The following is a 14,709-nucleotide window of genomic DNA, read 5'->3' on the forward strand; positions in this document are numbered from 1 at the left end:
AATAACCAGACCGTCGTACAAACTTGCTATGCTGAATCCTTGACGCACAACATGTTGCTATATGCTGCCAGCAAAGCCACAAGCGAGCCACTTGTGTGTAGATCACCATTTGTCCTCCTGCGTCACTTCAACACAGAAAATCTCAGCTAAACATAGAATGAAGATGAATACCTGTCTCTCTGTGACCACCGAAAATGTAATAGATGAATATTAATAGCCTAAAAAGCTTGCTGTGTTATAAATAAACGAAGCAAGGATACTTAAAAAAAGGAAAACACAAGCAAATTTCATGTGCAATCAGTAAACCTACCTATTAGCCTATTTCTTAGGGATAGGAGTCCCGTCAACGGGGCAGTTGTAAATCATGCAGCGCCGTGTGTCACAATCGCAGATTTTAGAGAAACAACAAATGTTGGTACATGCAGTATAAGTGTCTTGTATTGTTTTGGGAAACGGGTTTGACATCTTTGGCAGTTATTTCTTAGAATGCATCATTAAAACAGTCATAAGCTTAAGTTCCATCGCTATCGGGAAACCGGGCACAGATCGACTAACAGGAGGGTAAAGTAACTTGCCCAAGGACAATTGGCAGATTTTTCCCCCAGTTGGCTTGGGGATCCGAACCAGTGACCTTTCAGTTACTGGCCCAATGCTCTTAAACCATTAGGCTACCTGCCACCCCTCTTATGCATGCTCATTTCCACGCCAAAACCACCACTGGTGTGTGTGGCCAAAGAGCTCTATTTTCATGTCATCTCACCAAAACACCGGTTCCAATCCAAGTGCCAAGACCATTTGCAATACCATCTGTTGGATGGCATGAAAATAGAGCTCTTTGGCTACCCATAACAGTGGTGGGTTAAGAATTTAAATGAGAATGCATGAGCAGAAAACAACCCCATACCTACTGTAAGAATGGTGGTGGATATTTGATGTTATGGGGCAAAAAGAATTCACTGGTCCTGGGGCCCTTGTTAAGGTTAAACAGCATCATGAACTTTACCCAGTACCAGGACATTTTGAAATCTGGTTGGCTATTTGACCAAGAAGGAGAGTGATGGAGAGCTGCATCAGATGACTTGGCCTCCACAATCACCCAACCTCAACACAATTGAGATGGTTTGGGATGAGTTGGACCGCAGAGTTAAGGAAAAGCATCCAACAAGTGCTCAGCATATGTGGGAACTCCTTCAAGACTGTTGGAAAAGCATTCCAGGTATAGCTGGTTGAGAGAATGCCAAGCGAGTGCAAAGCTGTCATCAAGGCAAAGAGTGGCTACTTAAATATAAAATATATTTTGATTTGTTTAACACTTTTTTGGTTACTACAGGATTCCATGTGTCTTATTTCATAGTATTGATGTCTTCACTAATATTCTAGAATGTAGAAAATAGTAAAAACAAATTAGATTGTGTGTCCAAACGTTTGACTGGTACTGCATATTGTTAATCAAAATCTTTATCAAGGGTGTCAATTTCGCACCCCACTGTATATACAATATACCATTAGTGTTTAGGCCACGTAGCAATGAAATTCCTCCCTTCACATTACTTATTGTAAAAGTATAGACATTTTGGTGTATTTGTTTCATTAGTCCACTGTTGATAGTCCCAAAATGTTTTGCACGTCAGCAATCACGTTTTCAAGATATAGAATGATATGATGCAGATATGATTCTTGTACCAACAACCCTTACCATGGTACCATGGTGATTTTAATGGTTAAACATTGTAACTTCACCTGTAGGGAGATTCGTTGTTGTAGGCTTAGGACTAAATCAAAACATTGGTAATGCATGTATTGGTCTTCAAGTGGCTCATTAAAATGTGTGTATACTTAACAAACAGCTGTGCAAATTACTTTCCAAAATGTGATTTAAAGTTCCGAATGAATTATGTGTGCGCACTGGGATGTGTAAACTCCAAATCAACAAACCTGTCCTTGCGTGATGGCACCCAGGCGCACTGGAGTGGCATGTTTGTAGTGATAACGCCCCCACAGGGATTTAGAATAAGCAGTCCATTATTAACACAACATTGCATAAAGGCATCATATCACTCATTCTGGAGTGGAGTTCCAGTCCAGAGATGTTGAGTTGACAGGGTCGGGGGTCTTTTTTATATCCAAATATCTAAAGCTGTGGCACCGTCACACCTTTAAGAATTTGCGACAATCTGAGTTTCAGGATTGGCGCTATCGCAACAAGGTAATATTGGTGTAGGTATCAGACAATCACTCATTTTAAACGACTTTCTTTGCCATGAATATTTGGTTTTACGCCTGTAAATCCAACACCAACATGCCAGAGACGAGTTTTCTAGTCGTGCAGTCTGTCAAGTCGGTAAGACATTGAGGTATTTTTGTTTACAATGAGGAGGATTTGAATAGAGCATGCACTGACCGACAGACAGAATCGCATGCGGAAAGGAAACGTGATGACTCGTGTTCATTCGTACAGTTTAGGATATGTTCGTTCACAGCATCTCCACTTTGAGCGAACATTTAGGTACAATCCTTCTCTAGTGTGAAATTATGAATGAGTGAATTATAAAAAATGATATTATAAAACCTGTCCTTGGTGCTGATTGTCAACAGCACGTTTTAATTAATAATATCAACATGCATAATGAATCATATGCAATAATTATTAATATTATTACAAAAATCTATAGGTAATTCTGAAATAATATCAGCAACCCTTCAGCAGAATGCTGTACTGAAAACATCTTAATTTTCTAATGAGACTGAGAATCACTTGAAATACTGTATATTTGATGTCTCTTTTTTCTCGTATACCTGACTGTTTTTTTTTCTGCTATTCTGCAAAAAAGTTTTGGACAGAGAATAATGACATGGTTTTTCACCTCTAATGGATACCCATAGGTAGCCCATAACTTAGGCTGAACAAAGAGAATGGAGAAGTGAGGCAGGCAGCGAAATGTGGGTACCTAATGTAGACGATATAATGCAGGAGAGCAAGCCAAAGTCCTCATGCGGAGGGATGCTAAGCATCACTCAGTCAGTGCCGATTCGGATCGTGATTCATGGCATCTTGCTGGTAAATGCCAGGTCCATGGGTCTGAGCTCCATACAAAAGTCCCATTGCCTCTGCAAAGGAGGGAAACTTTCTCTCTGAGACTTTGGTAAGAGATGCTTATTGTCATTGATTTGTCTGTCATTGGTTAAGGAACGAGCTAGTAGTCTGAAGATTCTTCCCTATTGTTTATCATGTTGCATCTTGCATGTCATATGAATTAAAGTTATTTTTAAGTAGCATATGTTATTTCAAGATCAGAAATATTTTTGTCGCTATGGTATAAAAATGTGTAATACATCCCCTGAACATGAGTTGGATGATGTAAAAACCAGCAATCGCTTAAAGTTATGTTACAGAAGATTCATTTTTGACCATCACACCACTTATTCCCATAGATTGTTCCCCTGTTTCAGTGGGGGGAATACTGAACAGCTCATTAGGATGCTTTGAACAGGAACTGAACTGAAATGTAATTACTGGGGAGATTTAGCAGAGTTGTTCCTGTTTTTCTTTTTAAGGGGTTCTTCACAACAAGATCTCATTATTGTTCAGTGCTGTTCATCCTTTGAGGCAAAGTTATCATTTCCATCTCATCTTGTTCCCATCAGTTATTTAAAGCATGCAATGTATAGATTGAGAAATGTACAGTTCACAAATACATTTAGGATTTTGGGTCTCATATCCACTCTAAAAATAATTTCATCATACTGAAGAGATGCCAGAAATTAAAAACTTCTAAACATCCAAGATTCAAATTGACTGGACTTCTGCTCAAAAGGATAATTTCACTCTCACCACGTTTGAAGCATTCGGTTTTCTGATTAGTTTCTAAACAAGGTACTGTATAATAATGGTTTATCTAAATAAAGTAATGCAACAGCAGATTACATGACTTCAATGCAATGTGGTCACACATATAGCAGCACATTATTGCATCTTTACTTCAAACTTGTATGACTTGTACACATAACATGTTGTATGAACATTTTTCATTGTGATGCTCCATGTTAATGCTATGTTCCCCAAGGTTGTAGGTAGCCTATTCTGCAACAGTGCTATAACTGTCCTTCTCAGCTGATGGTTTTGCAGCAATACCCCCCACCAGCAGAGGGTGCTGAAGGCCCGGACACAGAGGAGCAGAATGATGATCACAGGCTGGGGGTCTATGGCTGGAGGAAGCGCTGCGTCTATCTGCTGGTGCTTCTCCTGCTCTCCACCCTGCTGGTCAACATTGCCCTGACAATCTGGATCCTCAGGGTCACCTGTCTCAACACAGTGAGTGCATTTCAACAGTATTTCTCTTCTCCCCTGCTATGAGGTTCCCTCTGACAATTTTGAGTAGGTGGCCAGGAGAAGGATGCATGAAATCAAATTAAATTATTTTGAGACTCACAAGGAGTACATGCTCAGTCTAGTTTGCTCAGTTCAGTATTTATCAGTGACAGTTGCTTATTACTAGACATCCTGGATGAGATAGGCTATCTTGAAATGGGTTTTATCTATAATAAAACAGGGAAGTCATTTATACACCTTTGTCTAGTTAAAGACCATCGAGGCATGTCGGCAGTCTCACAAAACACTTCAGAGGTACGATAAGATAACTTTGAACTCTTCTGGAGGAGAATATCAGCATATTACAAGAGCAAGAATGGCAAAACAGAGTTTGTATTAAAAGTTAATTTCCTCCTGACTGTTTCAGGAAGGAATGGGGCAGCTGAGAATAACATCAGATCGGGTGAGGCTTGATGGAGTGTCCGAGTTCCTCTTCTCTCTCTACGCCCAAGAGATACACTCCAAACAGGTAAACTAATTCAAGTTCTTTACATTGAACATTTACATATCTTCCTGTTTCCCCTCAATGTTCTGGTTAACTCAGTGCTAACTCCACTTATACTGAATGAAGTGTCTGAGCCATGAGTTGAGGACCAATGAAATCATATTCCCTTGCAAAGATTGCATCATCATCCCTTTCACCATGGATTAAATATTTTATTCATCAAATGTTTTTGTGTAAAAAGATAGTAACACAGGTATTTCAATCATATTTAGAAATACACAGGATGCATTTCAAACTTCATCCACAGTAAAAGTTTTGTATGACTTTTTATTAAATGATTTTATTGATAGGAGAGGTGGGAGGTGGTTGTGCATTGATAAGCACACCAAAGCCAGCATTAACAATACGTTATACAATAAAGACGGCAGTTCAACAAGCCTATTTCACACCGTAGCCTGCTTGATTGGCAAGATAACTTTTATAATTTTGATTTTGCCACAAATTAAAATGTGGAACTGACTCGCCCATGGATTGACGTTTCAGCATTGTCTCAATGAAGAGTTTGGTGTTTGACTAGCTAGTTAAAGCCAATTCATGCTTGATCCGAAAATGTGGTCGGAGGCGCAATTGCGGAGCCTTCAGAGGTATGCAGAGGCCAAATTGAGCTCCATACTGCATTGGCATGCGGTGCACACATTTTGTAACAATGCGGGAGACTCTGTACAGCCACGCATTGACATGATTGGTTGACGGTAGGTGGGGCTGAAGGTCCTGTATAAATACAAACTCACATTCTTGACAACATCCTTCACAACAGTTCTGCGATGCTCCGCGAAGAGCAACACATATGAATGCCCTGCCTTCTGCAGAGAGAACAGGCCATATCACCGTAAATGAATGAAGCCTGAGCTGGAATGTGAAGCTAACTGAAGCTGGCTAGTTTTAGAAAACCCTGAATAGATTTAGCTTTAATTGTAGTATACCGCTCTGATCAGAGTGGCACTGCACTCAAACACTGTTCTCTTGCTTCACAGGACACCTCCCTTCTTATCCACTCTGAGTCCCGGAATGTCACGCTCCAAGCCTGCAATGGGAAAGGAGGTGTGTTAGGTAGCCTTAACCTGGGTAAGAGTCCATCTTTGCTAGCTACAAGAATGTGATATATAGTGCTATTATGACTCAAAACATGCTTCTAAGGAATCAAATTCAAAACTAGTATTTTTTAAATACACTTTTGATGTTTAATAGATGACTGTATAATGAACTCATGCTGATGTATCTATTAGTTTCTCTGTGGCACTGATAAGATGCAGACCTACTGGACTAAATAGATTTATGAGAAATGGAGATGTCAAAAAAAGCTAGGTGCAACTCTGAATAATCAGAAAGGATGGCTTTAATGTATTCAAATCAAAATGCCATAGATGGGATGCCTCCACATGAGCCCTGAAATATATTATTCTCAGTTTATGGGCTCATATATATATATATATATATATGATTAATACCTTGGATCCCTACATTTGATGGCTAATATAAATAGCCTGTGAGTATTTATCAAAGTAGATGTCCAAGCCCCCGCTGAAATCTAATTAACATAATAAACCCCCCCAAAAAAAAAAAAATCAGTCCGTTTAAGCTAGAGATATGTTTTTTTGCATTGGATGCATTTCAGTCCACCGCATTCACCGATGTCGCACTTCTGCACCTGCGGTGAAAGGTGACAGAGCTAGAGCGGTGTTTGTCAGACCATGAGACATCCCAGAAATCGGTCTTCTCACAAAATAGTCTGTAGCGTCCGAACAGTTTGGCCCACAAACTATTATGACCCCTCTATGGAAAGATGCTCCACAACCCCCACAAGCGTCTTGGGACTCGTCTGAAGTTGGTACAGCCGATCTGCCAACTTCTGTCTGTAGCATCCAAACAGTTTCAGGTACACGGTAATGCCTCTCACGAACACATACATGTAAGTTGTGGGGCCTGTGGGCGTCCTAGAGCAACACAAGACTCGTCTGATGGTCCGCCGTCAACCATTTGAAAACATTTATGGAAGTACAGTATATATGGAGACTGTTTAGTGCCGAAAATAAGGGGTTAAATACAAGTCCAAAAATAAAGATTCCTGATCTTTCTTATACACGACATGACCAAAAGTATGTGGACAGCTGCTCGTTAAACATCTCATTCCAAAATCATGGGCATTAATATGAAGTTGGTCCCCCCTTTGCTGCTAGAACTGCCTCCAATCTTATGGGAAGGCTTTCCACTAGATGTTGGAACATTGCTGCGGGGACTTGCTTCCATTCAGCCACAAGAGCATTAGTGAGGTCGGGCACTGATGTTGGACGATTAGGCCTGGCTCGCAGTCAGCGTTCCAATTCATCCCAAAGGTATTCGATAGGGTTGAGGTCAGGGCTCTGTGCATGCCAGTCAAGTCCTTCAACACCGATCTCTGTATCGCTTTGTGCACGGGGCAGTGTCATGCTGAAACAGGAAAGGGCCTTCTCAAAACTGTTGCCACAAAGTTGGAAGCACAGAATCATCTTGATTGTAATGTATGCTGTAGCATTAAGATTTCCTTTTGCTGGAACTAAGGGGCCTAGCTCAAACCATGAAAACCAGCCTCAGACCATTATTCCTCATCCACCAAACTTTACAGTTCGCACTATGCAGTCGGGCAGGTAGCCAGACAGTGAAGCGTGATTCATCACTCCAGAGAATGTGTTTTCACTGCTCCAGAGTCCAATGGTGGAGAGCTTTACACCACTCCAGCTGATGATTGGCATTGTGCATGGTGATCTTAGGCTTGTGTGCGGCTGCTCGGCCATGGAAAACCATTTAATGAAGTTCCCGACGAACGGTTCTTGTGCTGGTGTTGCTTCCAGAGACAGTTTGAACTGGGTAGTGAGTGTTGCAACCAAGGACAGACCATTTTTACGTGCTACAGTGAGGGAAAAAAGTATTTGATCCTCTGCTGATTTTGTACGTTTGCCCACTGACAAAGAAATTATCCGTCTATAATTTTAATGGTAGGTTTTTTGAACAGTGAGAGACAGAATAACAACAAAAAAATCCAGAAAAACACATGTCAAAAATGTTATTAATTGGTTTGCATTTTAATGAGGGAAATAAGTATTTGACCCCTCTCAGTCAGAAAGATTTCTGGCTCCCAGGTGTCTTTAATACAGGTAACGAGCTGAGATTAGGAGCACACTCTTAAAGGGAGTGCTCCTAATCTCAGTTTGTTACCTGTATAAAAGACACCTGTCCATAGAAGCAATCAATCAATCAGATTCCAAACTCTCCACCATGGCCAAGACCAAAGAGCTCTCCAAGGATGTCAGGGACAAGATTGTAGACCTACACAAAGCTGGAATGGGCTACAAGACCATCACCAAGCAGCTTGGTGAGAAGGTGACAACAGTTGGTGCGATTATTTGCAAATGGAAGAAACACAAAATAACTGTCAATCTCCCTTGGCCTGGAGCCCCATGCAAGATCTCACCTCGTGGAGTTGCAATGATCATGAGAACGGTCAGGAATCAGTCCATAACTACACGGGAGGATCTTGTCAATGATCTCAAGGCAGCTAGGACCATAGTCACTCAGAAAACAATTGGTAACGCACTACGCCGTGAAGGACTGAAATCCTACAGCGCCCGCAAGTTCCCCCTGCTCAAGAAAGCACATATACATGCCCGTCTGAAGTTTGCCAATGAACATCTGAATGAATCAGAGGACAACTGGGTGAAAGTGTTGTGGTCAGATGAGACCAAAATTGAGCTCTTTGGCATCAACTCAACTCGCCGTGTTTGGAGGAGGAGGAATGCTGCCTATGACCCCAAGAACACCATCCCCACCGTCAAACATGGAGGTGGAAACATTATGCTTTGGGGGTGTTTTTCTGCTAAGGGGACAGGACAACTTCACTGCATCAAAGGGACGATGGAAGGGGCCATGTACCGTCAAATCTTGGGTGAGAACCTCCTTCCCTTAGCCAGGGCATTGGAAATGGGTCGTGGATGGGTATTCCAGCATGACAATGACCCAAAACACACAGCCAAGGAAACAAAGGAGTGGCTCAAGAAGAAGCACATTAAGGTCCTGGAGTGGCCTAGCCAGTCTCCAGACCTTAATCCCATAGAAAATCTGTGGAGGGAGCTGAAGGTTCGAGTTGCCAAACGTCAGCCTCGAAACCTTAATGACATGGAGAAGATCTGCAAAGAGGAGTGGGACATCCCTCCTGAGATGTGTGCAAACCTGGTGGCCAACTACAAGACACGTCTGACCTCTGATTGCCAACGAGGGTTTTGCCACCAAGTACTAAGTCATGTTTTGCAGAGGGGTCAAATACGTATTTCCCTCATTAAAATGCAAATCAATTTATAATATTTTTGACATGCGTTTTTCTGGATTTTGTTGTTGTTATTCTGTCTCTCACTGTTCAAATAAACCTACCATTAAAATTATAGACTGATCATTTCTTTGTCAGTGGGCAAATGTACAAAATCAGCAGGGGATCAAATACTTTTTTCCCTCACTGTATGTGCTTCAGCACTCGGCCGTCTCGTTCTTTGAGTTGGTATCGCACAATCTGTTGGTCCGTGTGGAAAATATTGTATTTAATATGTTTTAGGCTAATAGCATTCAGGCCAATTTTTCATGAAAGAGTTTTATTTAGATATTTTTGGAGAAACTTCAAGGGGTCTGAATTCTAAATCAAATAGCTAATTATCCTTGGTATCACCTTAAAACAATTCTATATAGTTTAGAAGAACTCCCTCTCCCGGCTTAGACTGTTCTGGGTTATATTAGTTATGAAGGTAAGACCCAGATGCAGACAATGTCGAATTAACAATGGTTTAATAATCCAACAGGGGTAGGCAAAAGACAGGTCAAGACAGGCAGGTGTCAATAAACCAGAGGTGGGGCAACGGTACCGGATGGCAGGCAGGCTCAGGAAGAGTGGTCAGGCAGGCAGGCGGGCTCAGGGTCAGGACAGGCAAGGGTCAAAACCAAGAGAGCGAGAAAAAGGGAGACTGGGAAAAGCAGGAGCTGAGACAAATGTTAGTCGATTTGACAAACAAGACGAACTGGCAACAGACCAACAGAGAACACAGGTATAAATACACAGGGGATAATGGGGAAAATGGGTGACAGCTGAAGGGGGGTGGAGACAATCACAAAGACAGGTGAAACCGATAAGGGTGTGACAGGTTATAACATAATGAGGGTGAGAGCGGATATCAACATTAATTATCTCCCAACTTAATGTATTCATGCTCAATGCTCTTTAAAATGTCTGTGTCCTCTCCATGTACTACAGTTGAAGTCGCAGGTTTACATACGCCTTAGCCAAATACATTTAAACACAGTTTTTCACAATTCCTGACATTTAATCCTAGTAAAAATTCCCTTTCTTAGGTCAGTTAGGATCACCACTTTATTTTAAGAATGTGAAATGTCAGAAAAATAGTAGAGAGAACGATTTATTTCAGCTTTTATTTCTTTCATCACATTGCCAGTGGGTCAGAAGTTAACATACACTCAGTCAGTATTTGAGAGCATTGCCTTTAAGTTGTTTAACTTGGGTCAAACGTTTCGGGTAGCCTTCCACAAGCTTCCCACAATAAGTTGGGTGAATTTTGGCCCATTCCTCCTGACAGAGCTGGTGTAACGGAGTCAGGTTTGTAGGCCTCCTTGCTCGCACACGCCTTTTCAGTTCTGCCCACAAATGTTCTATAGGATTGGGGTCAGGGCTTTGTGATGGCGCCTCCAATACCTTGACTTTGTTGTCCTTAAGCCATTTTTCCACAACTTTGGAAGCTTAGGGTCATTGTCCATTTGGAAGACGCATTTGCGACCAACCTTTAACTTCCTGACTGATGTCTTGAGATGATGCTTCAATATATCCACATAATTTCCCTTCCTCACAATGCCATCTATTTTGTGAAGTGCACCAGCCCCTCCTGCAGCAAAGCACCCCCACAACATGATGCTGCCACCCCCGTGCTTCACAGGTGGGATGTTGTTCTTCGGCTTGCAAGCCTCCCCTTTTTCCTCCAAACATAACGATGTTCATTATCGCCAAACAGTTCTAATTTTGTTTCATCAGGCCAGAGGACATTTCTCCAAAAAGTACGATCTTTGTCCCCATGTGCAGTTGCAAACCATAGTCTGGCTTTTTTATCGCGGTTTTGGAGCAGTGGCTTCTTCCTTGCTGAGCGACCTTTCAGGTTATGTCGATATAGGACTCGTTTTACTGTGGATATAGATATTTTTGTACCTGTTTCCTCCAGCATCTTCATAAGGTCCTTTGCTGTTGTTCTGGGATTGATTTGCACTTTTCGCACCAAAATACGTTCTGTCACGCCCTGACCGTAGAGATCCTTCTATTCTCTATGTTTGTTTGGTCAGGGTGTGACTCTGGTGGGAAAGTGTATGCTTTCTGGTTCTTTGTTTTTGGCCGGGTATGATTCTCAATCAGGGACAGCTGTCTATCGTTGTCTCTGATTGGGAATCATACTTAGGCAGCCTTTTTTCCTTTTCTCATTTGTGGGTTGTTGTCTTTGTTTGTGGCATGTATAGCGTTACAGAGCTCCACGTTCATTTTGTTGGCGACATTTAAAATAAAAGAATGTACGCTTACCACGCTGCACCTTGGTCCGATCATTTCCTTGAAGACGATCGTGACACGATCTCCTTCCTGAGTGGTATGACGGCTGCATTGTCCCATGGTGTTTATACTTGTGTACTATTGTTTGTACAGATGAACGTGGTACCTTCAGGCGTTTGGAAATTGCTCCCAAGGATGAACCAGACTTGAGGTCTACAAAAAAAAATTCTGAGGTCTTGGCTGATTTCTTTTGATTTTCCCATAATGTCAAGCAAAGAGGCACTGAGTTTGAAGGTAGGCCTTGAAATACATCCACAGGTACACCTCCAATTGACTCAAATGATGTCAATTCGCCTATCAGAAACTTCTAAAGCCATGACATCATTTTCTGGAATGTTCCAAGCTGTTTAAAGGCACAGTCAACTTAGTGTATGTAAACTTCTCACCCACTGGAATTGTGATACAGTGAAATAATCTGTCTGTAAACAATTGTTGGAAAAATGACTTGTGTCATGCACAAAGTAGATGTCCTAACCGACTTGCCAAAACTATAGTTTGTTTACAAGTAATTTGTGGAGTGGTTGAAAATCACGTTTTAATGACTCCAACCTAAGTGTATGTAAACTTGAGTAAAATATAAATGTGTTTCGGTGATGACCCTCATTAGGCAACTCAATGGATCCCATTTATGAAGCACCTTTCATTTCAGAATCTAAGCGTTTTTAAATATTGGGGTTAACTCACATCTCCCACTACCTACTGTATGTGTACGTGGAGATAGCAAATAGCTGTTCTGCTGAATCAAAACACTCTCCACACACAGTTATTTCTGTGTGGGTAGATGTGTTTGTAACATTTGAACTCAACCCACTGTGTGCATCCATTTACTTAAGTGTTAATTAAATGCCTACTGTGTTTTAATCACTTTGGTAATATAATTTATTATTTGTATTTAGGTCCACAATCCATGGAAAGCGTAGGACAACATTTTGAGGTGATGACAAGCACTGGGAAATTGTTATTTTCTGCTGGTACAGAACAGGTAGTTGTTGGAGTGGATAAGCTAACCATTACAGGTATGTGGGCATTTCACACTATTCAGAGAAACAGTCCAACTTTGTTTAATCATGAAACATCCTTTGTTAGTTTTGTCTGATATACTGTAACTGTCAGGGATATGGTAACACATACAATATCTGCATACTGATTCACATGATGTTATTATAAGAATATAATCTAAACTGGGCAGTGCTCCTAAATTTGTGTTCTACAGGGTCTGATGGTGCTCAGTGTGAACATTCCATAGAGACATCCCTGGTTAGGGCAGAGCATTCCATGGACTTGAGGTAACTTTAAAATGTTGACACCTAATGGCAGTTTTTATCTGATCATAGGGGAGAGAAGCCTTTGCTTTTCTTCTATTGTTAAATTAGAGTTTTGATGATTTTGTCTCCATTTCCTGTGACAGAAATAATCCCACCTTGGGTAAACAACATAACGATTAAACGTAATTTGTTGTCTTACAGTCACCATATGTATCACACAGCAGGGCAACATTTCCCAGACATCTTCTCTCTTCAATATAAATGTTCCATCAACAGCAGTGTCCGCAGTGGTGGAGTGCAGGCTGCAGCACAGACGTAACAGGCACAACAGTCCCCTGCTCTGGGGTTAGGAGCAGCATGTGTTTCCTGTGCCGTTGTTATCTCTCCCTCCATCTTGGTTTCCCCAGTGTGTGGCCCTCAGAATGCACAGCGCTCTGCTCACTCTCTCTCCCTCAGCATACAAAGTGTCCTACCTTAACTAATCGTAATCCTAATGCCACACACTCCATGTACTGCCAGTGGGTGGGAGTAGAGACCTCCTCTTTTGTGTACGAGTGGGCAGACCTATAAATTGGGACTTATGTATTTAGGGGCTTTACTGTCGATGTAAAGAGATGCTTTTGTGGAAATATGTAAATCCAATTTACATGTTTAATTAAGATAAGAGGTATTAAGCTAATTTCTGATTTGGATGGATCAAGGGGTCTCATAGCAACAGCTTGGAGATGGTGTGCATAAATATTCATGTCATTGGCTCATATTGCTCGGTGAAAACCCCCAGTGAATTTGTCCACAGTTCTTTCAGTCTGCCGATTTCCAACAAATTAAATTCAAATATGTTCTGTATTCGAATTGATAACATGACTAAATACATTTGAATGTAGACTGAATAAATGTGCTAAACTGGTAATGTGTGGATTTTCTGCCACCTATAGGCTTAATTCAAGTCCAATGCAGCCTTCTAAGTGTAAAGCATGCACCATTTGTGTCCATTCTCTTATTATCTAATATTCTTTACCGTATACTCTGTCTTTCTGTGTGTTCAGGCTAGAGGCCCCCACCCGGTCCCTCCACCTGGATGCTCCAAAGGGAGTCCACATCAAAGCAGTGTCCGGCAGCGGCCAGGCCGTGTCCAGCATGGACATCTCTCTACTCTCTATGGACGGAGTGGTAAGAAGAGGCACCACTAAATCTAGGATAGCACACATGGCAACACTTTTTTCCTTCAGTGTCCTGATTACAATACTTAATACACCTTTTACGAATTCAATTGCATTGGAATAAGGACACTGTCATGTTTCCAAATATATTTCTTATTGTTAGCAAAAACTAAATGAATGTCTTATGGTTCATGTGCTCAAACAAATAATGAATAAGCATCATATTATTTTCCTCTCTTTCTGCAGTTGATTCTGGATGCTGAGAGGGTGCAGCTGCCCAGGTTACCTCTGAGTGGAGAAGGAGAGAAAGGGAGTCCTGGGGAGCAGTTGTATGAAGTGTGTGTGTGTCCTGATGGAAGACTGTACCTGTCCAAAGCTGGTCACACCTCCACCTGCCATGACAACAGTCACAATTGTTAAAAGACCACACTCTATTATCTTGAGATTTGTATTTACCTGGGATCATCTTTATAAATACATCATCATCATTGTGCAGTCAATCGTGTCTTGCCTGAAAATTATGCAAAGTGCATATTAGAAAAATATGAAAGTTCAGAAAACTTTTAATAAAACAACATTTGTATATTTTAATAGTTTTTTTTTCACAGCTTCATATCTAAAATATGTACATACAAGGTGTTCTACTCTAGTGGCACCAACTATGTTACCTGTTTTGTCTGGGAATAGTTTCATTAATTATATTTGTGGATATTTTCATCCCTTTCACAGTAAACATATGTTGGTTATGATGTTGTACAACCGGATAACATGTATGATACTATACGTCCTAT

The 14,709-nt window shown here is 41.2% G+C and overlaps 1 protein-coding gene across 1 annotated transcript; it reads left to right on the plus strand.

Moving 5' to 3' along the window:
- Window positions 1–2,751: 2,751 nt before the first annotated feature.
- On the plus strand, window positions 2,752–14,595 carry LOC112257801 (gamma-sarcoglycan-like). Its single transcript, XM_024431656.2, has 7 exons — window positions 2,752–4,312; window positions 4,737–4,838; window positions 5,849–5,939; window positions 12,390–12,509; window positions 12,707–12,779; window positions 13,805–13,928; window positions 14,165–14,595. Exons 1-7 carry the CDS (start codon window positions 4,115–4,117, stop codon window positions 14,336–14,338), a joined length of 882 nt encoding a protein of 293 aa, XP_024287424.1. The 5' UTR covers window positions 2,752–4,114; the 3' UTR covers window positions 14,339–14,595.
- Window positions 14,596–14,709: the final 114 nt, after the last annotated feature.

Source organism: Oncorhynchus tshawytscha, linkage group LG09 (assembly GCF_018296145.1).
Source record: "Oncorhynchus tshawytscha isolate Ot180627B linkage group LG09, Otsh_v2.0, whole genome shotgun sequence".
Lineage (NCBI taxonomy): Eukaryota > Metazoa > Chordata > Actinopteri > Salmoniformes > Salmonidae > Oncorhynchus > Oncorhynchus tshawytscha.

Excerpts from the sequence above, each read along its gene's own strand:
- LOC112257801 (XM_024431656.2), top strand. The coding sequence starts at position 4,115 with ATGGTTTTGCAGCAATACCCCCCACCAGCAGAGGGTGCTGAAGGCCCG. Across the intron at positions 5,940-12,389 it reads GTTAGGTAGCCTTAACCTGG|GTCCACAATCCATGGAAAGC; the intron begins GTAAGAGTCCAT and ends ATTTGTATTTAG. Across the intron at positions 13,929-14,164 it reads TACTCTCTATGGACGGAGTG|TTGATTCTGGATGCTGAGAG; the intron begins GTAAGAAGAGGC and ends CTCTTTCTGCAG.